The sequence below is a fragment of the Meleagris gallopavo genome, chromosome 1 (genome assembly GCF_905368555.1).
Source record: "Meleagris gallopavo chromosome 1, MGAL_WU_HG_1.1, whole genome shotgun sequence".
NCBI classification, from domain to species: Eukaryota; Metazoa; Chordata; class Aves; order Galliformes; family Phasianidae; genus Meleagris; species Meleagris gallopavo.
Genome location: NC_139404.1, coordinates 145562964 through 145585217, shown reverse-complemented (window position 1 = coordinate 145585217; position 22254 = coordinate 145562964). Strand labels below are relative to the sequence as shown.

General features: G+C 38.5%; 1 protein-coding gene across 1 annotated transcript in view; it reads left to right on the top strand.

Moving 5' to 3' along the window:
* The window catches only part of GPC5 (glypican 5), a 657195-nt gene that overhangs the window by 22641 nt on the left and 612300 nt on the right, over nucleotides 1–22254 (top strand). The window contains exon 4 of the mRNA XM_085226445.1: nucleotides 14174–14335. Coding sequence (XP_085082571.1) covers nucleotides 14174–14335 — 162 coding nt within the window. The remainder of the gene's footprint in view (nucleotides 1–14173; nucleotides 14336–22254) is intronic.

Sequence of the window (22254 nt, the reverse complement as noted above, 5' to 3'; positions counted from 1 at the left end):
TCTCCTTTGTTGCATCTTCCTTACTGATTATTCCTTCTTAGGGAGCAGTTCAAATGTTCTGACAGTGTTTTAATTTAACAGGCCCAAGTTTCTGGAAAGTAAGACAAGTGACACTCCTCAAGAGGAATGAGGTTAAGAATGTTCAGTGTTAGAATATCTGAGAAAGTCCTTGTGGAAACACTGTACCTAGCAGTAAGGAGAAGTACTTCTTAAAGTAAACTGCTGAGCTAGACTTGGAATATAAATTGTTAAATAAATAAAACTTTTATGAAAAATACATATGTAATTACTGGATACAATATTCCTAAACAAACGCTTGAACTTCTGAATCACTGTAAAGAGCTGAAGCTCTTTCTAGACGAGCAAAATGCAATACCTGCGTTTTGAAAACCTTTTCCCTTTAAAGGAAGTAGCAGTAATTTAAAAAAAAAAAAAAAAAAAAAAAAAAGGTAGGAGGGAGCTCTCCCTCCTCCCGTCCCGCAGCCGGCAGAGGCGCTCGACAGAAGCCAGATGCGGTTGCTGTGTGCTGGGCTTCCCGGCTACGCGCCGGGCGGCAGCGGGGCTGGCTGCATGCTGCGGGGCCGCTGAGCGGTGCGTCAGGCAGCAGTTCAAAAGCAGAGGTGCTTCAGGTCCTCGGCGGCGGGTACCGGCTTGCTGATTTTTCTGTGAGTATGAGGATCACACAAGGAGTTGTGCAGGAATGGGGAAGTGGGACACGGAGTGGTAGGGGCATAATGCAGTGTGGATAAGCATAAAAGTTTAGGTTAAAATATGGAATAGTACTAGAATAGCATTTGTAACGGGAGGGGGGATAGTCTACAATTCTCCTTTGTGACTTGCAGTTATTTCCCTAGCATAGTCTCTCATCTGTTTGCCTATGAAGTTACAGTTGATAATCCACAAAGAATCAAATAATATAGTTAACATTTTCATTTAAAAATATAATTAAAATTTCTTAATTCATTAAGAAAACCCACTCTGACCTGTGTTTATAGAAAAAAATTCAAACTTTTGTAATACTGTTATGAACTCTTTCATTAAAGCAGTTAATGGATCTGTAGATGAGGTCAACTTAGAGATGCATGTGAAATTTTACTGGCCTCGTAAGTTTTTGAGGTCACTGGTAGCAGAGCAGGATAGTGCTATGAATCCAAATGGTGCACTGCTCTTTCAGTTCAGGTAATCTGAATCTATCACCTAAAATAAGAGGATTTTCTTTATATACTTACCATAGCAACTGTACAGTAATTCTGCATAACCGAGGGATGGGGAAGGGTTTTTTTGTTTGTTTGTTTTTAATTCCCTGCTGTTTTTAAAGCTTCAAGGAACTCCATGTGAGTGCTGAGTTCCCCTACTAAGTTCAAAGCAAGAGGGTAGTATCAGAGCCAAGAAGAGTTTAGGAAGATTGTGGATTAGTTCAGAAGTAGGTGCCTGAATTTTCTGCAGGCACGTGATATGAACGTAGTAGTGAACACAGTCCATGGTTTTAATAAGAACTTCCTTAATTGATGTGATGTGTGTAAAAATAATAAATAAGACTCGCGGCTGAGAGAGCCTTGAAGAATGACTTAAGAAAAAGAAAGCTTAACAGATGTTTGAACTATTTTCAGATATCTAAAACAAAATAGGAGATAGCATGAAAGTTTCTTCATTTTAGAAGCTGGAGATGGGGGCAGGTGCTGCAGTCCTTTGGAAATTAGCATCATGGGTGGGATGGGAATGGTAAAGGGACTTGCAATCAAAGCTAAATGGCTTGTTTGATATGGCAAAAAGGGCGTGAGAAACGCAGATGTAAGTAAAATTATTTTTGTAGCAGCTTTCTAAAGGGGTACAGGGAGGATAGCACAGCCAAATAAAGGGTTTTCAGTGCTTACAAGCAAGATGACAGTCTAAAGAAGAATGTTAGCTACGTATGTAAGAAGTTAGTTAGTGTTAAGTAGTGTTAAGTAAGTAGTTAAGTAGTGTTGTATGTCAAGAGAAAATAAAAAGATAAAAGATGAAAATTTGATTTCTTACCAGTCTTTTCCCTTAACCTGTAGAATTGAAGCATAGAAGTTTCAGTGAGTCATTATCAACAGGAAATATGATAAAATGTTTTAAATCCATGGCTCTGGTATCATCTGTTGCTGATGGTGAACTTCTGTACAGTTCAAGAAACTCAAATTTTAAAGAGAATATTTGTCTGTATTTCTTATCTGGCAAGACTTTTCCCCTCTTTTCTAATAAATTATTTTTGTATCTTTATTGTGAACAAGTGTGTCTTGTATTGGATGTTGAGGAATCACTTTGTGGTTCCCAAGATTTCCTCTACCATCTTCAAGCTGCCAAGTAAGATCCTACGCTTTCTGCCTCCCACATCCAAATTGTTTTCTCCAGTGATATTCTTCAGTATTCAAAAGTGTTCTCTTTAAGAACAAGTGTTTTACTGAGTGGCAAGGGATTTACTATCTACTAACAGTGTACAGGCAAGGTATTTAATTGTTAATTATTTATGTTTTGGTTGAAACCACATTTTTATTTGCAGTTGTTTCCTCCCCCTTTTTCCACATGAAGAGCCCCAAATCTCTTTTGCTGTACAATTGAAAGATTGTAACCTGTTTTCTTTGTTCAGTCCTTATGTATTATATATATATTATAAATACATCATGGTTCTGTTTATCAGCTGTGTAAGGACAGTAGAACAAATTCTGTTAAAGGACATATTCATATTGTATGTTGGAATTTCCTGATTGAAGGAAATTGCCAGGTCCATGAGTACAAATGGCTGAGAGAAAGAAAAGAGTAGTTCTCTGCACAGGTAATGAATTAAGCTGTCACTCAGTGGATTAGATGTGAACATAATGCCTTATTGCCTCGCTCAGCAGTTGATTTCTAACACAGGTTTTAATAGCTGATGTGCTGTTTTGTTGCCCTTATTCACATGGGTGCTCAGAATAATTCACACCTTCCTCACAATTTTGCAGTCTTGTGTTTAAATTGCTGCCACAGATACAGGATTGGAGTGAAAGCTAGGACAGACTCGTGCTGTATGTGAATCAGAATGATCACGGGCAGTTTCACAACCTAAGAAAAAACTTCCAGCTGTATTGGTGACTGTGTTCTTAAAATATGTACGTGGAAGGAGTTCCTAATTTTAGTATGATTCTAGTGTGATGACCCCGGGTTGCGAGGTTTCTCAGCATCCATCCTCGCCCTCCTTAGCGGGCAGTGCCCTTCTGCCGCCGAGGCCCCTCCTCGCAGGCGGGGGCGGGCGGGGAGCACAGCCGGCCTTGGGGAGGGCCCGCCTGCAGGGGGCGGCGGGCGGCGCTAGCGAGCGGCGAGCTGCCTGACAGCGCGAGGCTCCGGGGCTTCTGAGCCGCGCTCTCTGCGAAGGCTGATGGGCATGGGGGAACGGAGCCTCAGCGTCGTCCTGCTGCTGCTCGCCGCCGCGGCCACCCCCGCCCCTCCGGATGGGGAGCCGCGGAGCTGCGAGACTGTCCGGAAAGTTTTCCAGCTGCGTCAGCTCGGCTTCCTCAGGAGCGTCCCGAAATTCCCGCGGGCAGGTGAGCGGAGAGCGGGGGGCCTCGCGGGAAGGAGCGGCGGCAGCAGCAGCAACGAGCTGCGAGTCGCTCTTCAGCCGCCGGACGGGCGGGGAGAGCCGTGGGTCGGGCGGTGGAGTGAGCGCCGAACGGCACAGGAGGATTGGCACGGCTGCAGCCGGTAGATGTGCACGTATTCTACACGTTATCTAAATAAAATTCATAGTGTTATCAGTCTTAAATAATGGAAATTTGAGTGCATCGTAGTGTTGTATTGAGAATGAAACTTCTAAAGTGGAAATCATGTATATAACGAGAAGTACCTTTCTGGATTTTTGTTTGTTTTCTTCCAGTCTTGTATATCGGTTGATTTCAGTTGTACTACGAAAGTGCAGTGTAAGGATATTTTTGCGTTTGGGGACATAGAGACAGAAAATACTTTTATTCTCTAAGCACATAATTGAATAATAATATTCCTATGTGTAAAATCCATTCACGTTTAAATGCGGATTAGTAAATGTGAATCAGTGCTTTCGTGACAGAAACTGACTTCTATATACAGCAAAAGTTGAATTAACGTCCGCCATACTTAAAAATGTTGATCGTCTCTTCCTCTTCTAAGATAATTGGTATAAATTTTTATTCTGCAAACAGAGATTAGCTGTGTTATATCTATTCCAACAGGAATCATTTCAAAGTAGAGCTTTTGACAGACTGACTCGTGAACTGCACTCTGTAACGTTGTATTAAATTTAGGATTATCTGTTATTATGATACTGTAGTTAGGTAGGTCACCAGTACACATAACAGTATCCAAGGCCTTATTACATTGTCTGTAGCTTAAGCTTTTATCATATCCTTCACCAAAAAGAAGACAAATGCTTTTGTTGGAAAGCCTGCTTAGACAGGTTCTGTGCAAATGCAGATATTTTGTCTGAAAACAAACAAACAAGCAAAAGAAACCAACCAACCAAAAAAAAATCCAAAACCCTGAAGCCGGGTCAGTGACATAAATGGTGCTCACTGTGTGTGTGAGTAACATCACTATGAACGATATGTTGATTGTTGCTGTGCTCTTCTCCATCCATAGTCTGGTGTAGCTGTTGTACTTTTGTCACTGTCATTTATTTTGGTGCCATACGTTCACTTGCATACTGAGAGAAGGGAGGAAACGTTGCTTCGAGAAAATAACTGTAGTCGTTATTTATGTATGTAGGTCACTCCAAAAGTAATGCCTCCTATTTATTGCCGTGGAAACTACAACAAAGAGCACAATAACACTATTTGATAGAGCAAATTCTCAGCTACAGAACATAACATACAGAACATTTTCAACATAATCACCACTATTAGCTGTGCATTTTTGCCAGTGACAAACAAGAATCTCCATCTTGTGCTTGCAAAATTTTTTACCAGCAGAAGGTGATCCACTGTCACTGCTGAAACGCACCACCCAACCCTCAGTGTGCTCACATCCACTGAGCTTCACAGAAGTTCAGATAGCACTGATGAATTATTTTGACATGTTTTTGGCATGGAGGAATTCAGTGACACGCCTCATACGCACTACTATATCAGACACCGTTCTGTCAGACTGCCCCTCTGCTGCCATCTGTCACACAGCAACAACATGTAATGGGATATTGGTGGGAAGGTTCAATGTCTACAGTCTTACCATCAACATATGTCCTTGTACGTAAGCAGTTTATGTTGGTGCTGACTTGTGAAAATAGGTGTTAGAGCTGCCTGTGGGAGTCTCAATTTGGCTGTTTATGAGTGGGCTTCTAGCACTGTTTGTGGTTTACTGGAGCCTCTGGAAGATCTTGGCAGGACTGTTAGCTGCCATCCTCTGGGGTGCTTCCTGGAATGGGAGTGAGCACCACATGGGAACCCTCAGCCCCATGCATTTTGGCAATGGATGATGGCAGTGGGTGGTTGGAGCAGTCAGTGGTGCCCAGAGCTCTTCAGCTGATTAAGTGATTAAGCATGATCTAATTGCCAGGCTTCTCTTTGCACCAGAAAGCTAAGTTCAATGATTTATTGAAAAAAGTTAAATTTTCTGGAATTGTAGAATCAATCCCATTTTTTTTGTTCCAAACTCTGAACAGATCATTTTAATTTTAGGAACCAAGCTAGGCTTCTTTTTGGCAATTTTTGGAGACCATTTATGGTGTCATAAGAATAGAAAACATAATTAAAGGAAGGAAGACGTTGATTGTTTGAAGTTTATTGCAAAGACTTTTTGGAACAGTTATATGTACAGAATTAAATAAATGAGGCAAAAAACTGCTTGAAGAATGTCTTAATGTCAGAAAAAGTTGGTGCCTAATGCTGTTTTGCTAATTCAAGTTAAAATATTCTTGCTAGTTCAGCTTAACATTGCAGTTAAATCAGCTTAAGGTCTGGGTCACAGGCAACCCTAAACACTTCTTTGAATTCTAATTTAGGTTTCCAGTACAGTTGAAATTCAGGGAATTTGGGTTTTGGCTTTATTGGAGGTTAAATCAAGAATCTGTGTGTGCTTCTGCTATTTGTTGAACATGTTCAGATGTCCAGAAAAGGATTTGAACAAGAACAGGAAGTGGATTATGCAGTGGTATCAGTTGTTGAGGTCCATTTTATCACATCTGTGTTTTGTAAGGATTGTTGCCTGTATTATGTTTGTGAGCATAAGCTGATAGCTCCTGAATGCAGGTAGCATTTCACCTCTGTCTCTCTGTAAAATGTAAGAAGAATCTTGCTTGGGTGCCTGCCAGTATGAAGGGGATCTTGTAGGATGCTAGAAAGGAGCCAAACCTGTACCAGTGCTGCCTGTGATGTCCTTGGAAAGTCATGTGTAGGATGTATCTTCTCTAGAAATGCATTAAGATACTTTCTGGAGCCATCTAAATGGAGCCATCTAAATAGAGCCAAAGAAGTTAGCAGGGTGGACAGTCCAGGATTATGTGCTTGAGTCTGATCCTTACCTCTTTTATTTAGCAATGCTGAAGTACTTTACACTGATCTTAATGGCGATAATTAATGTGGGGCAGTGGCTATAATAAAGATTAGTTTATTATTGATTTAGTTTATTAGTTTATGAATAGATATTAAAAGGTGAGCATGAGAAAGACTTGCGTGATACAGGTTGCGAATCTTTTTTGCAGTAAACCACTTGTTTGAACGACTGCTTCCAGCCAGGGGTACTTCAGTGCTGTCTCTTAAAGACTGTTTATCGTGACAATCCTGGGTCTGTTTTGGGATTTTCTAGTCTCTGGATTTGATCTCATGAAAATATTTGCCTAAGCAGACGGGCAGAAATTTACCATGTCTGGTCATTAACATCCTCATCCTGCCAGCACTTGCTTTTATCCCAAGTTACTAAAAATACGGATTTCTAGGGTGGAGACCATGAATCAAAGACTGAAATCAGTTCCAGATCTTCTGGAAATAGGTAGAATTATTATTATGGATTATTATATTTTATTCTTGCTGAGCTCTTTTCTACTCTCATTGAGATTGTTTCCAGTTATAAAACTTTTCCTAGACTTTAACTGTATATTTTAGTGTATATTTATTATAGAGTAAATTATTTCACTTTTTTCTCTGCCTTGGTTTTGGATAAAAAGCAAGTTGTAGTTATAGAGCCTTCAGAATTCAGTACTGAAAAGAGCCACTGTTCGTACAGTTAGAAAACTTTCTAACTGTATTTCAGAATACTTGGCAATGAACAATTCTTGCCTAGGACAGTAAGATTTTTACTTGCAAAAACATTTAAAAATGTGCGTTTTTCATTTTAGGTTGTTCTGAAATAGAAAGTCCTGATTCAGTTGCTGGTGTACTCTCCTCAAACACTGTCCTGTACTCTGTTGCTTGTTCTGTAGCATTTTAATGGAATAATTACAGAACCCTTCAGTGGACTCTGAGCAACCACTCCATTTTTAGTTGTTTGTACTCTTTCACATGTTGTATTCAGTTACTTCTTCCTGACCATTGAAAGCAGCTGTGTTTAATGAGCTGGAATAGAATTAGGTCAATAAAATGTACTTTGTATGTGTGTCATTAGCAGTCTTAAAGTAAAAGCTAAGTTCCCTTAGGGTTGGGAATGATGGTCATGTTAAAAATATGCTGCTTAAAAGAAGTATTTACCATAAAATCAAAGGAAGAAGAGAATATTTGAAGAGTCAGTTAAAACCATAAACAAATATTCATTATTGTATTAGAGTTTTGCTAAAAGTCTGAATGTCTTCTTGAAGCTACACTACAGTCTGTAACAAGCTTAGGTAAAAGTTCACATTAGTTTCTGAATTACAAGAGACAAAATGTCAGAAAGCTTGAAAGCTAGGCGGAGCTAAACAATGAGAATACTAAGTGCAGTTTGGCTAATACATCTAATCTTTAAGTTATTTAATTTTAATAGTAGAGAGTTATACATATGTACCTATATGCACAAAGAACTGCATGTGAGCTGAATCTGTGTATATAGTTAATAACAAAACTGTAGCAGCAGAGTCTATATATATTGTGAAAGTGGCACAAAAGTTTTGTGCAAGGTCAGCTTTTCTTAACCTTGTATGAAAGAAGAAATCATTGCTTCTAAGAAATGAAATTGCTGGTTACTTCTGAGGGGTACCTTTGTCGTTCATCAGAGAGGGCCTCTGGCAGAGTGGGGAACTCTAGGAATAGGCATGGGTGACTACTGGGAGATTCCAACAGCAACACCACAACAGCCCCAGTGGTTGTTCAGAGGTACAGTGCTGGTGCTGACTAATGTGCTGAGAAATTGGGCAAGCCTTCACAGGGTGACGGCACCCTGGGCAACTAGTTTTGATGTCACAGTAAAATAGTGTTATGTCACCAGGTAATGGATTGTGACCTCATGGCCTTCCACTGCATATGTTGGGGTGCCAGCAGAACCTTCCCCATCCTAATTTGTTCCTGGACTCTGGCTGAGCGTGTTTGCTTGCCTTGTGCTGTAGGGCTGGTGGCAGCTGTTCTCAGCCCATCCCCACAGCATCACCTGTGTTTCCTCAACTTTTACTGGCTCAGGCAGGTGGGCCTTGCAGGGTGTGCTTCAGTCACCAGAGGTAAGTGGTGTGGAGATGCATACCTGGGGCAGCTGTTGGGTGAGTGGGAGTTTGAGTTGCTGCCAGGACCATGGCTGCAGCCTGGCCCTGTGCTGGTGGGGAGCATGAGGTGGGCCGGCCACAAGGCTGGGAGGGTTTTCTGCTGAGGGACCCATGCATTGCTGCTTTATTTTTAAAGGAACAACAGGAAAACACCATGATAATTATTCCATGGACAGAGCCTTTGGGTGCTGCTAGCAATGGAGTGTGTTGTTCCTGGCTACGGGGCGTAATGGTTGATGTTCAGCAGTCCCTTTAGGTCTTTTTGCCATCACCAGAGAGATGAGATCAGCACCTATTCCTCTGTGCCCCTCATGAGGAAGCTTCCCTCAGTCTCCTTAAGGCTGAATAAGCCAAGTGGCCTCAGCTGTTCCTGCCCACTTTTCCATCTCTCGTTTGCATAGACACCAGGACATCATGTCCAGTCTGCAAGCTGGTGCTGCCATCCCAGCTAGGAGGATTGGCATCTGCTCCCACTCCTGGCATTTGCTAGTGCTCAGGTCAGGCCATGCTGGTTTTGAGTAGTGTCTTGGGAACTTGTTGCCCTTCCATCATTGTTAGGGCTTGCTAGCTGCTTATTAAATTGGGATCAGTTGTTGAATAAGAGAGGGCCAAGTACTGATGCCTGGTTCAGAGTCTGAATGGCACAGTTTGGCTCATGTCCAGAGGGTTGAGAGCTAGTGTAGTTATCCTTGCTACATAATGCAGGTCAACACCATGTCCAAAGCATGTTGTGGTGCTGGGGTGGTGACAGGAGATCCAGTACTAACACTTTGATCTAATTTGTTTGGCTTTATGGATTTACTGTTAGGTGTCAAACACTTGTATCATGGTATTTAGTTTCTCAAAAAAGGTGCTAAGGCTGTATTTGGAAATCACTTTAGCATTATCTGTCAATGCCAGATCACTCAGCCCTAAATTTTGGTTAGTATGAGATGACATGGTTGTAACTTCTCTGGACCTCCACTAGGTACTGTCTCAGTGCAGCAACTGGGCTTGGGGAGCAACTGTTTCTTGTGAACATCAATCTCATTAAATTGGAACTGGGCCATTATGTTCACAGTTTTCAAGTTTGGAATGGATTTCATTGCAGTATTAGAATTGCCATTCTCAGTTGAGGCAATGCACAATTTTTCATATCTATTTCAAACCCAAGTGCTCAGATAGAAGAACATAACCAGCAAAGGGGAACTTGATTCAAAAATGGGTCCTTTGAAACTGTTATCAAATATACAAGCCACTGAACTGTTGCAATGCGATTCTATTTTTCAGTCAGTATTGAAGAAAATTTTCAGTAAAACATCCACATCATGAATTGAGCATGGAAATTTTAAATCTGAGTTGAAAAGCTTTCTTCTCTAATTGAGAATATTTATTGACTGGATGAAGAAATTTTTATGCTGTTAGAATATGACAGACTGTTCAAAGTTTGAATTACCTGTATTTGCTTAAAGAATATATTATTGAATATGATTTTATTGTGGAATGATGTTATTATGAAATATAACCTATATAATTGATTTGTTTGTCCCAGCTTAAATTTTCTTTCAAGGTCAATTAAATTGTAATATAATATTAAATACTCACCACTCTTGGAAGAGGATCAGAAATCTCTCTGAGAGCTGTCCTCTTGTTATAATAGGCTCAGAAATCATATCTGCCAGTGACATGGGTTAAAGCTTTGTTACTTATGCAGTTAGTGGAAGCAAATTAATTTTAGTAACATTTTTTTTTTTTAAGAAGTAGATCAGATATTTGCTGACAAATGAATTTTTGCTTGTGATTATAAAACTGTAATGGACCGCTGATTATTCATACTTAATTAATTAGCTAATTGCTCTGTACATTGAACCTCCACAACTAGCTTTCTAGACAAGTGTACTTGAGGGGTGGGGAAGCAAACCCCCAACAGCATGAATATGAGCTATCATTTGGCTTTTGGGTCAAATGTCTGTCCTGGTTAGGAACATCGACATTGTCATTGTATTCTGCTATTGTTACAGCTTGCTAAGTAAACTACAGCTTACCGTTTTTGTCAGATCTATTATGTAAATTATATGATCTATTTTTTATTGTTATTTATTTCTTTTTATAACTTACATAAATTCAGAATTTTTTTTTTTAAATTATTACTTTCTTAACATCATCTTTATCTTCACACAATCTTGAAATTAGTGGAAATGGTTGTATTATAATCTTTTATATAACATATAAAAGAGTTTAAACTGACTTGTCATCATGAAGTATCTGGGGAAGCAAAATACTGGATTTAGATTTTGTTTCTTATAAATGTAAGTAGTCATCATGTACTGTGAAGCAGCTTAAGTAGAAATGTTAGTAATGTGGGATTAATGCAGAGAAAAGGTTGAAAGCCTTCCTTATGAAGGAATGGTAATGAAAGAATCTCATTATCGAACTCTCATTCAATAAAATTAAACTACACTGATTTACTGACATTAACTGTACCAGTTAGAGTATGTAAGATAACTTCTGCAATTGCTCTTTCATTTCTGTGTTTCAAAAATGAAACATTTGAGATAACTATAAGAAATACAAATAGTTTTCTGCATATTTAAATTTATAAGTACATCACAGGAAAGATAATAAGTGAAATCAGTTGTAAATATTCTTAAAATGCATTTAATTAGAACATACCATATATTGCTTAAATTGTATCTTCCTTGTTCTTTGTAAAACTAGAGAAAGACTATAGTCTCAAGAGGTCTATATCTTTTAACTATAAGGAAAAATCTCTCTAAAGTTTATTAACTATTGTGATTTGGTTCTGTAGAATGGAATGCCTTTATGTTGGTAGTAAAACAAATTACTATGTGTTATACTTGAGGATAACATCAGGCATTCCTTATATTCTAGACTAGAATGGACTAGAAATGGAATTGAGTTAAAACACTGTGATGTGTTCTCAGATGAAGGTCAAAAAGAAGAAAAATTGGTTCTCTTAAAAAAACATAGTCTTTATTCAATAAACTTATAGCGTAAAGGAGTATTTCTAAGTTCTCAATAAATGTTTTCAGGGAAAAAAAGCATGGTATCTCTATACTTAACAGTCACTGACTTTAATCAGTGCTAAAATCTAATTCTTTACCTCATTAGCAACTAAACTGAAGTGTGGAAGTCTTCAAATTGCACAAGGAGAGAGAGGAGTAAATCACTTGTGCCATATTATGTGGCAGGACCCTGTGATTCTGTTCATCTACTGCCTGTTATCCACTGCAGCTCCCTTGTAGCCTCTGTCTCTGAATCCTCCCACCTCTGTACCAGAGGGAGAACCAAGGATATGTCCAGAGCCCAAAGCAGTAATTAAACAGAACTCATACTCCTGAAGCAACCATGAGTGATATTTTCATGGGATCTCACTGCTGTAGCACTGACAAGGATAAGATTTGGTAATTCTCTCTACAGTTGCACTCTCATTACTGTGCATTGCCCTTTTGCACGCAACTCAAAGCAAGAAAAAGCAGCAGAAGATCACAAGTTTATGAATTATCAGTTCTGAGTGGACACTAAGCACTTTGAAGGGTTGGTTCATTAGTTGGATTTTTGGTTGCATTGTCTTTCTGCTTCCATCTTTTCACGTAAAGTTCAGCAAGCCAAAAATTGTACTCTGGGTCTTCAATCACAGTTGAAGCAATTTAGCAAACTGCAAATCTTCCACAGGTGATTTTTTTTTTTCCCCTGCTCCCCATCATAATTAGACACAGAAGGAAAAACAGGAAAAGAAAAAAACAAAACCATCACAAAGGAGACATTTACAAGTGTCTTGAACAAGAAGAGAAAAACAGGATAAAAGAGTTTTCCATACTCCATTTGGATGAACTTTAATCCAGGCACTTAACAAACTTTTCTTCTCCAAATAAGTAACCAGTGGCATATGTTTTGTATATTTTTATTGCTGTTGTTTTTTCCTTTTCTAACTCTCTTTATCTCAATCCACAAATTTTTCCTTTTTTTTTTTTCTTTTTTTTTTTTTTTTTTTTTTTTTTCCTATTCTCTTCTCTATCCCCCTGGTGGAGAATGAGCAAATGGCTGTGTGGTGCACAGCAGCCTGCCAGATTAAATCACAACAGTCCTTTTGATATCCAGTGTGGAACTGAAAGGGTTGAGCTAATAGCAGATCTGACCTGAGCATGTTAAAATTGCTATAATCATTATATTAGTTTAATGTAGCCTCATAAGAGCAGAGTGGCCTGTTGGACTCTTTCTAATGCAGCCCAAGATACGTTGCCCAGAAGGGTATACTGCTACCAATGTCTGCTGCACACTGGCACTCCCAGGTCTTTCTCTGCTGGGCTGCTAACTCTGCTAACCTGTACTGCTGCATGGAATTATTTATCCTCTAGTGCAGGACCCTGCAGTTGCCTTTGTTGAACTTCGTGATGTTCTCTGCCCATAATCTTCAGCCTGTTGAATTCTCTCTGAATGGCAGCATGGTCCTCTGGTGTATCTGCCCCTGTGCCCAATTTGGTATCATCAGCATACTCTGCTCAGTAGCTTAATTTTTCTGCCTGAATTTTTTGGAACACGTTATTTAAAACATCCTAATTTATGTAAGGTAACTAATGGAATATGAGAAGTACAAGCCATGTATACTTCCCTTTTTCCGTAACTGTATTCGTAACATAGAATGTAGAATGATTTATCAGAGAAAATATGGAAAAACAGTAGGAGAGTCAATTTAAGAAGAGTTACAATTTGTGGATTTAGCGGAGGGAAATAAGTTCAAAGAGATGGTGTAATAGCTGAAAGCATGTATAAAGGCAAGGTAACACAGATTTTTCACTTTAGAATTTCTTGCTTTTTTTTCTTCCTCCACAACCACAAATTCCAACTTGAATCCTCAGGGCACATAAAAGATGTTTTTTAGTGTACAATAAGTATACAGTACTGAATTGCTCCTCTTGAATTTCAATGTGCCAAACATTTGAAAAGATGTTCATTTCTATGAGCTTTTCCCATCCTGTTAGTGAAGTGGTAAGTTGTCATGACAAATACGTGGGGAATGCTGGTCATTAGAGAAAGAAACAGTAAAATAGGTTAGACTAGGATTTATGACTGCTCCATATGAAAGTCAGTATGAATATGTTTATTATGTATCTATCAGGAATGGGCGTTCCACTGTTCTGTTATATTTAGTAGCAGTTAGCTCTTTTTAGCCCAAGATTTACAGCATGAGACTGACTATAACCTGTGGGCTGGATCATATGAGCTAGCAAGTCAGTATTCCAAGTAATGTACGTTGCATTCCTTTGTATTTTACCAACACTAGTTAGCAATCTTCACAACTGAAATAAGATTACGGTGTCAAGGTAATGCTATTATATGACACTAATTAACTGTAATAAAGGTACTCTTCACACAGAATTTTAGTTACTACTGCCGTCTAAATTTGTTTAACACTAAATGTCTTTAAAACTCTAGGCATTTCTTTTAAATGTATATACCGATGTTTAAAAACAAACAAACCCTCTTTTCTCTGTGTATAGTGAACTTCTATCTCATAGTAATCATTGCAATTGTTTCTTTCTCTAGGTGTTGATCTCCAGGTTTGTACTTCTAAAAATCCAACATGCTGTACCAAAAAGATGGAGGAAAGATATCAGACTGCAGCAAAGCAAGATATACAGCAAGTGCTTCAAACATCTAGTGCTATGTTAAAATTCTTAATATCTCGTAATGCAGCAGCTTTTCAGGGTAAGGCTTTCTGCTATTTGTTTCCAAACTTCTTCATTTTCATTTTTGCTTGGTTTAGGTGTGTAATTTACCTGTTAATTTTTAGTTCTAATGGAAATACATGGGTGTTTTGTTCTTGATATACTTCTAGGATCAACGTTCAAGTTGTGTAGGCTTTTGAGTTTTTGAGTTTCTAAAAAAACTCTGAGTTGCTAAAAATAATAATAAAAAAGTGAGGGTTGAACTTTAGTAGCTCCAATGCATGATGGCAACCTATCTGGCAAATTAGTAATTGTCTGGGCTGTTGGTGGAATTGTGTGTAAGTGATTTCCCTACATACCACTCAATTTTCTATGAATTTGAAAGTTAATACAGAAATTGGTCAGGAATTGGGAAGATGTGAGAAATAGTGGCAGTGTATGGTTTTGTTCCCTTTGATGGAAAAGGTTATAGAGTTCACACATTAAGGACAAAATCTTGCAGTACTGTAATATGTGCTTATGGCCACTTAGATGAACGTGATATGTTAATTTTGTACAAGTTTAAGAAGTTGCCTTTCCAGCGACTGCTAAAATGCATTAGCAGATGGACTTAGCTTTAATGGCCATTTCATGACCATCACTCTGAATCCAAAGGCCTTCACTTTCTGAAGTTTAGGTATTGTTATATTGTTAAAGGTGAGTTGCTCTCTCTCTTCTGGAAGCATTGCTAGTATTGTATTAGTTTTGTATTAGTCTGCTTAATACAGCTGTCCATGGGTGTCATGTTCAGGACATCACTAGTAAAATGTACAAAGAAAGCTTTCACTTGCTGTTTTTTGCCTCCATTCTTCCTCCCAACTTCTGCATATTAGTCTTTTTTTGCACCAGGATATGCTGTATTGGATTCAAGGGCTGTAGACTTTGTAGAACTGAGGAACCAACTGTACTCACCTTAAGTGAGGGCTGTGCTCTCTACTGTGGATTTTTAACATTCTCTTCTTTCCTCCAACCCTAGGAGAAGAAAAATCAGAAACAATAATCCATTGATTATTGTATTATTAGTGTATTAGTGTATTATATTATATTATAGTGTATTGTATTATAATCACTGATTTAGAGGCTAATAAGGAATGTATGCACTCTTTAACTTTCCTAGTAATACCATTTGACAGTATAGAAAGGAGCTAAAAAAGAATTAGTGATTTTTCATCTTCCCAAAGAGTTAGTGATTATTTATGTTCACAATAGAAGGATGGTTTGAGAACTTCCTAAGGATCACCTTTTGTTGAAACACACATGAGTAGTATTTGTTGCTGGAACTCAAGCTGTTCTTGGATTGCTTATGAATGTGGCAGCCTTTCACCAAAATAGTGGACTTAGCAAGTACCCCTGTGTACAAAAGAGGTAATTAATGGTTTTGTTCACTATGGTATTTTCTGACAATTTACTACGACAGGGGAAAACTCTACTGCATTTGTGGTGTAAGCTCTGGAGCGTATTGAATCATGCTGCCCTAATGCAGTTTTGTGTTTGTTTTTGTTGTTGTTTTTTTCTTCTTTTTTCCTTTAAAATTTTTACTACATAACAAATTCAGAGACGACTTTAACTGTGATCAGAGTTAAGTGAATGGACAGAGATTGTTTGAAGTCAAAGTGGACTTGCTGCATTTAAATAAGATAAAGTTGTAACCAGTAGTTAAAGTAATTATATGAACTAAAAAATCAGTTGAAATCTACTGAGCTGCTTTCTTTGGTAGCATGTTAAGTCATAAGAAATAATGGAATATTTGTTCATCCAAATATGGATTTGATGAATGGATGAAGAACTGGCTGCAGGGTTGCATCCAGAGAGTGGTGGTCAATAGCTCCATGTCTGGATGGAGACCAGTGATGAGTGGTATCACCTAGGGGTCAGTGCTGGGACTGATACTCTTTAGTATGTTTGTCAGTGACATTGACAGTGAGGTTGAATGCACCCTCAGCAAGTTTGCTGATAATACCAAGCTGTGGGGTGTGGTTGACGCACCAGAGAGACAGGAAGCCATCCAGAGGGACCTAGGCAGGCTTGAGGAGTGGGCCTAGGAGAAATACGTGAAGTTCAACAAATACAAGTGCAAGGTCTTGCACCTTGGTCAAGCTTGGGAGAGATGGGGCTGTTCAGCCTGGAGAAGAGAATGCTATGGGGAGACCCGATTGTGGCCTTTCTGTATCTAAAGGGAGCTAGAGGAAAGAAGGGGACAGACACTTTAGCAGGATCTGTGGTAACAGTACAAGGGGAAATTGCTTCAAGCTTAAAGAGAGTAGATTGAGGTTGGATATAAGGAAAAAGTCTTTTACAGTGATGGTGGTGAAGGTCTGGAATAGATTGCTCAGTGAAATGTTAGATGCTTTGTTCCTGGACACATTCAAAGTCAGGCTGGAGGGGACTCTAGTATTGAATGATCTAGTATTGAATGTGAAGGTTGGTGGCTCTGTATGTGGCAGAGAGGTTAGAGATTCATGATCCTTGAGGTCCCTTCCAACCCTGGCCATTCTGTGATTCTCTGATTCTGAGCAACCTGATCTAGCTGTGATGTCCCTATTTATTGCAGAGGAGTTAGACTAGATGACCTCTAAAGGTCCCTCCCAACTCTGAAGATTCTGCAATTCTTGTAAAACTAAATCTGCTCTGCCACTGATTGAATTGTTTTCCATCTGCAAAGTTTTCTGAAGAATGATTTGGAGATCAGAAAAGTCTTTTAGCCGGAACTGCTGTATCTTACTTGAGGTTTCAAATGATACATTGCGCTGTAGGTAATTTGCAATTCAGAGAGCTGGTTTGAAGTTCGAACAGTTTTCTCTTTCCTAGCTCTGTAATCTTTTGTAGTTTGAGTGTGATATAAATAAGCTAAGACTCAAGTACAGTGAAGTTAAATGAAACTGATTGTATTAAAAGAAAGTGGACAGGCTGAAATCCAGTTTTCACTTGGCTGTAGTATTGACAGATGAGGGGCTCAAAATTGTCTCCAGTTTGCTGCAGTTATGTACATTGTTCTCTTGCCCTGTAGACTTAACCCATGGCCATAGTGGTGTTATCTTATGAGGTGAGGAAAAGAATCTTAGAATCACAGAATGATTTGGGTTGGAGGAGCCCTTGAAGATCATCTAGTTCCAACCCTCTGTCGTGGTTACCCAATAGATCAGGCTGCCTAGGATCACACGCAACCTGGCCTTGAATGGGTTGGGGCATCTACAGCTTCTCTGGTCACCTTGTGCCAAGTGCCTCACCACCCTTTTACTTGAGTAAAGATTATTTTTCCTAATATCTAATCTAAATATCCTTTTAATTTAAAACCGTTTCCCCATGTTCTATCATTACACTTCTAAGATATCCTTCGCCATCTTTCCTGTAACTTTTATGTACTTTGAAGGCTTTGAAGTCCTTGTAGATGTTGTCAGTTGTAGTTCTTTATTCACCAACCCTGTAACCTCAACGTAGTAGGCCACCAATTTTTTCAGACATGATTTGACTTACTGAAGCCAACTCTATTTTTAAAGTGAATTAGCACAGTTTCCAGGTTGATCTTCTGCGTAATCTTTCCAGGCACAGAGGGTGCACTGAGTGGCCTGTAGTTCCTCAGGACTTTTTTTTTCCTCTTTTAAAAAATTGAAGTTATATTTCCCCTTTTCCAGTCAGTGGAAGCTTCACCAGTGAATTTTCAAGGAAAAGGAGGTAGGGAATGTTAATAAAGGAAAAAAATATAATACCCACTGTTTGATCTAGGGAGCAAAGCTGTTACAGAAATCTTAATAACTTCAGAAATCATCTCTTAAGATGGTATTTTGATTCCGTTATGATACAAAATCAGGACAAGCTGCTAATGCAGCTTAAAATTGGACCCCGTATTTCTATATACACATAAAGCTCAGCACTATAGGGCTATTTTAAGTGCAGAAATCTGGAGATTTAGATTAATACTTAAAATTTCAACGTTAATCCTTAGTTTTATTTATGTATTGAAAAGAAGTCTTTTATTGTTCTAGAGGAATTTACTTCCATTGTGTCTCATTCTTATCTTTTGGATGCTTATTTGCATACACATGTTCTTTGCTATGGGCATTTCTGAGATTTATAAGCAAAAGGATTTATTTTGTTTCTGTAACACGTTTTTACCATCTCAGTATGTTCTTAAATTATACTTGCTTAGTGTGGACTTGTGCTTGTGGGGTCTTGTCTCAGGCTGCGCTTACTTACAGTCCTTAATTGTTTTTCTGAATTATGGTAATACCTGCATTACAATTAAACTGACTTAGGTGCGCTAGAAGTTATGCAATCCTGTCATTGTGGAAGTCATCTGAAATTGCTAAATCAGATCCTGGGTGAATACTAAGGTTTTGTCAAAATCATATTTTTTGCTAGTACCCAGATAACTACTACTTTGGTTTATGTCTGTGTAACAAAGTGATCAGCGTAGGCATATCCTAATCTACAATTTTTATATTTTTTGTAGTACTTATCCATGAGAAAAAAACTGCAAATTACAAATTTAAAACATTTCCTTTGGATCCAGGGCTATAAAAGCTTGCATTTTCACAGAGCTGTGGATGCCTGCTTCCTGCCTGTTCTGAAAATTTTGTGAAGATGATTTGCCAATAAAATATAGTTTAAAGAAAGACTGAACTCCAAGAGAACATAGCAGTGTGAAGTTGGTAGTTTAGAACAAATGTTGAGTGTTGTTTCAAAGACAGCAGTTTCTGCAGCCTTCTAGATTTTTCAGGATTTGCAAGTAGAAAACCTGGTGTTCTGTAGGAGCAAATACAGGTTCTACATTTAATTGGGAAGAAACAGTGGAAGAAGTATCAGGGTTGGGGATAACTTTCTATGGATATTTTTTAATAGGAAAAGTTCTTGGAATAATAATGGATCAAAAGCTGACAGAAATTAGCTGTTGTTTAAAAGTCTTAGGATTAGACTTAAGATTCTTAAACAGAAAGACAGCAGATAAGATTTGTGCTGATAAACCTTGAGCTGGAAAACTGCTCAATTTTAGGTTATTTATTTGAAGAAAAAAATGGCCCCATTGAAAAAAGAGCTGAGGTATACTCTGAAATTTAAATGTAATTTAAAAAAAAAAGAGGACAATCCACATTCCTTTTAAATGAGAAACCTAGGGAAGAACTGTGCTATTCTTTAAAAAATGTAGGTGAGAGATAGAATAAAGTAGGTATCTGTACCCTGGCATGCAGTGTATGTGAAAAACATGAAGTATGAATATGAAAAATAGCAATTACACTACTAAGACGTTCATGCTCCATGCAGGAAACTTAAGAAATTTTGTAGTATTTATAATATAGACAGTCTTATTTTTACCCATATTTTCCTTTCAAATTGCACCTCAGCAAATCTGGCATACTACTTAGGGAGAAATAAAATTTTATACCGCATTTTCAAAAGCTTTGTGAGAAGTAAAAATAATTATATTTCTCAGCAAATGTACACTAAAACAACACAGTTTTATGTGGAATTTTTAAAGTAAGATGTTTTTTTTTTATATGTAAACCAAGTAAATATAATTGCATTTTAAGGGATGCTTTTAACTAGAAAGCATTCTTTTCAAAGCATAAGAAGGGAATGAGGGAGTGCAGAACTGTATCAAATTTAAATTAAATAAGCACTAGATTATCTAGTATCAAGTATTTACTTTTTTCCTGTATATGTCAGTTGCTCCGAAAGTAATGCCTCCTATTTATTTCCTTGAAAACTACAACAGATTCAGAGAGCACAATAGCACTATTTGATAGAGCAAATTCTTAGCTACATAACACCATTTTTTCAACATAGTCATCACCATTCACTATACATTGTCAGCAGCAATGAGCAAGAGTCTGCATGCTGTGCTTATAAAAATCTACACTAGCGGAAGTGATCCATTGTAACTACTGCTGAAATGCACCACCCAACACCTCATTGTGCTCTCATCAACCAATTGGTCTCCACAAAGATTCAGCAAGAGTCAGTGTGTATGTCAGAGCCATTGCTTCTGCTTGAAGGAATTCAGTGACACACCTTTACTACTTCCTGTGCCCTTCCATGTCAGATATCATTCTGTCTGACTGCTCCTCTGCTGCCATCTGTCACATGGCAACAACGTGTAACAGAATATTGGTGGGAAGGTTTGACCTCTACTGCCATGGTGCCATCTATCTGCCTCTGACATTGTGGACCAACATAATAAAATATGAGGCAATACTTTTAGGGCAGCCCTCATATGTCTAAATCTGTACTTAAAAAGGTACATGGTGAATAATGGAAAGAGCATTAACCCACAAAATCTGCAGAATAGCTCTAGAATGGAAAACCGGGAAACTGGGAAGAAAATTTTGTACCTGTAGAGAAACAAATCCAAAGTTAATACTAAATAACTTATGACATATTGACTGTCTCTAGAAGCCTATGGCATAGCAGTGGAACTGGGCCCTGTGTAACCCTTGGCTGTAGTGAAAGCTTGGACACTGTTAGATTTTGAATATATAGATACCTACAGTGAGGTTTATGAAACTGTACCCTAATGTGCATATTATACACAACAAAGTAACCACCTTCTGAGCTTCCCTATGCTTTGAAACCTTAGAGCAACTGGTACTAATGTAGCTCAAGGGTGAGATTAAGTTCTGAAAGCACAAGCAGGTTATTGAGGAGTAAGCTAACATGTATATTTCCAGTGTATCAAGTACTCAGAGAGATGATTGCTTTTAACCTGAAGTGAATGAAAGCTGGCTCTCTGCTCAGGGTGAGCTACTTTCCTTATGTTGGAGTCATAGAAATGCAACTAAGTGGAAGGTGAAATCAGTTGCTCACTTCTTTGCTTTTTACGAAGTGTCTGCATTTTTTTCTTCTTTTTCTTCCTTCTCTCTTTTTTTTCTTTTTTCCCCTCCTGGAGTGAATAAGAAATACATGCCCATCTTTTGGAATAAAGTATTTGGTGTACTGATTTTAACAGTGGTAATGAAACAAGCCTTTACTGAAGTTAAATAGTTCAACAGCAGGATTGGGTAACTCTTCTTTGAGCCTTGAAAGAATATTGATATGGGTCAATTTTTAAGAAATCTACAAATCTCAGCTCGCATTAAAGGCTTGAACTTAAATCTGTGTAGACTAGAGGAGTGTTGTGTTAGAGGTCTGCTGAATTTGAGATTCCAAAGGAGAATATTCACTCTTATGAGTGAATTCATTTAAAAACATAGAAACAGCAGATCCCAATACGGAATGCTGGAAGTTTAATGTAGATAGCTGCATAGCAGTTTAGTGCATGTATAGTAGCTATTTGTGTTAGATTTCTTTTAAATAAAGTCTAAAAATAAAGCAGATTTCTGAGTAGAGTGGGCCGCCTTCTGGGTTATTTCTTGTTTTGCATCGTGTAAGTCTAAGACTCCTTCTGCAACTCTTCTGTTCTGTGTGACTACTTAGTGTTCATCATGACAGAAGAGTCATAAAGCCATCAGATGGCTTGGATTGTCTAGTTCCAGTCACTATCTTACCACATACAAAGTCTCTCCAGCTTATGAACTGCCTTTAAAGACCACAATGAGGTCTCCCTGCAGCCTTCACTTCTCCAAGCTAAATAAGCCCAGCACCCTCCTTTTTTCTTTATACTTCTGGTCATCCTTGTGGCCCTCTCTGGACCTGTTCAATGGTTACACATCTTTCTTGAGCTGAGGGCATCAGACCTGCACACAGTGCTTCAGGTGGGGCCTCACAAGGGCAGAATAGAGGAGGATAGTCACCTCCCTCACCTTGCTGTCCACAGTTCCTTTATTGCGGTCCAGGATGCGGTTGACTTCTTGTGAAGTTCTTTTCTGCAGAACTGTTAGGCAAAATGATAAAATTAAGTCTGCGTTTCAGTGGTCAGGTTACTCATCTGCAACAAAGAAACAATGCAAGTTGCTGCTCCCTTGGGTGTTTTTAAATGTTGATATCTAT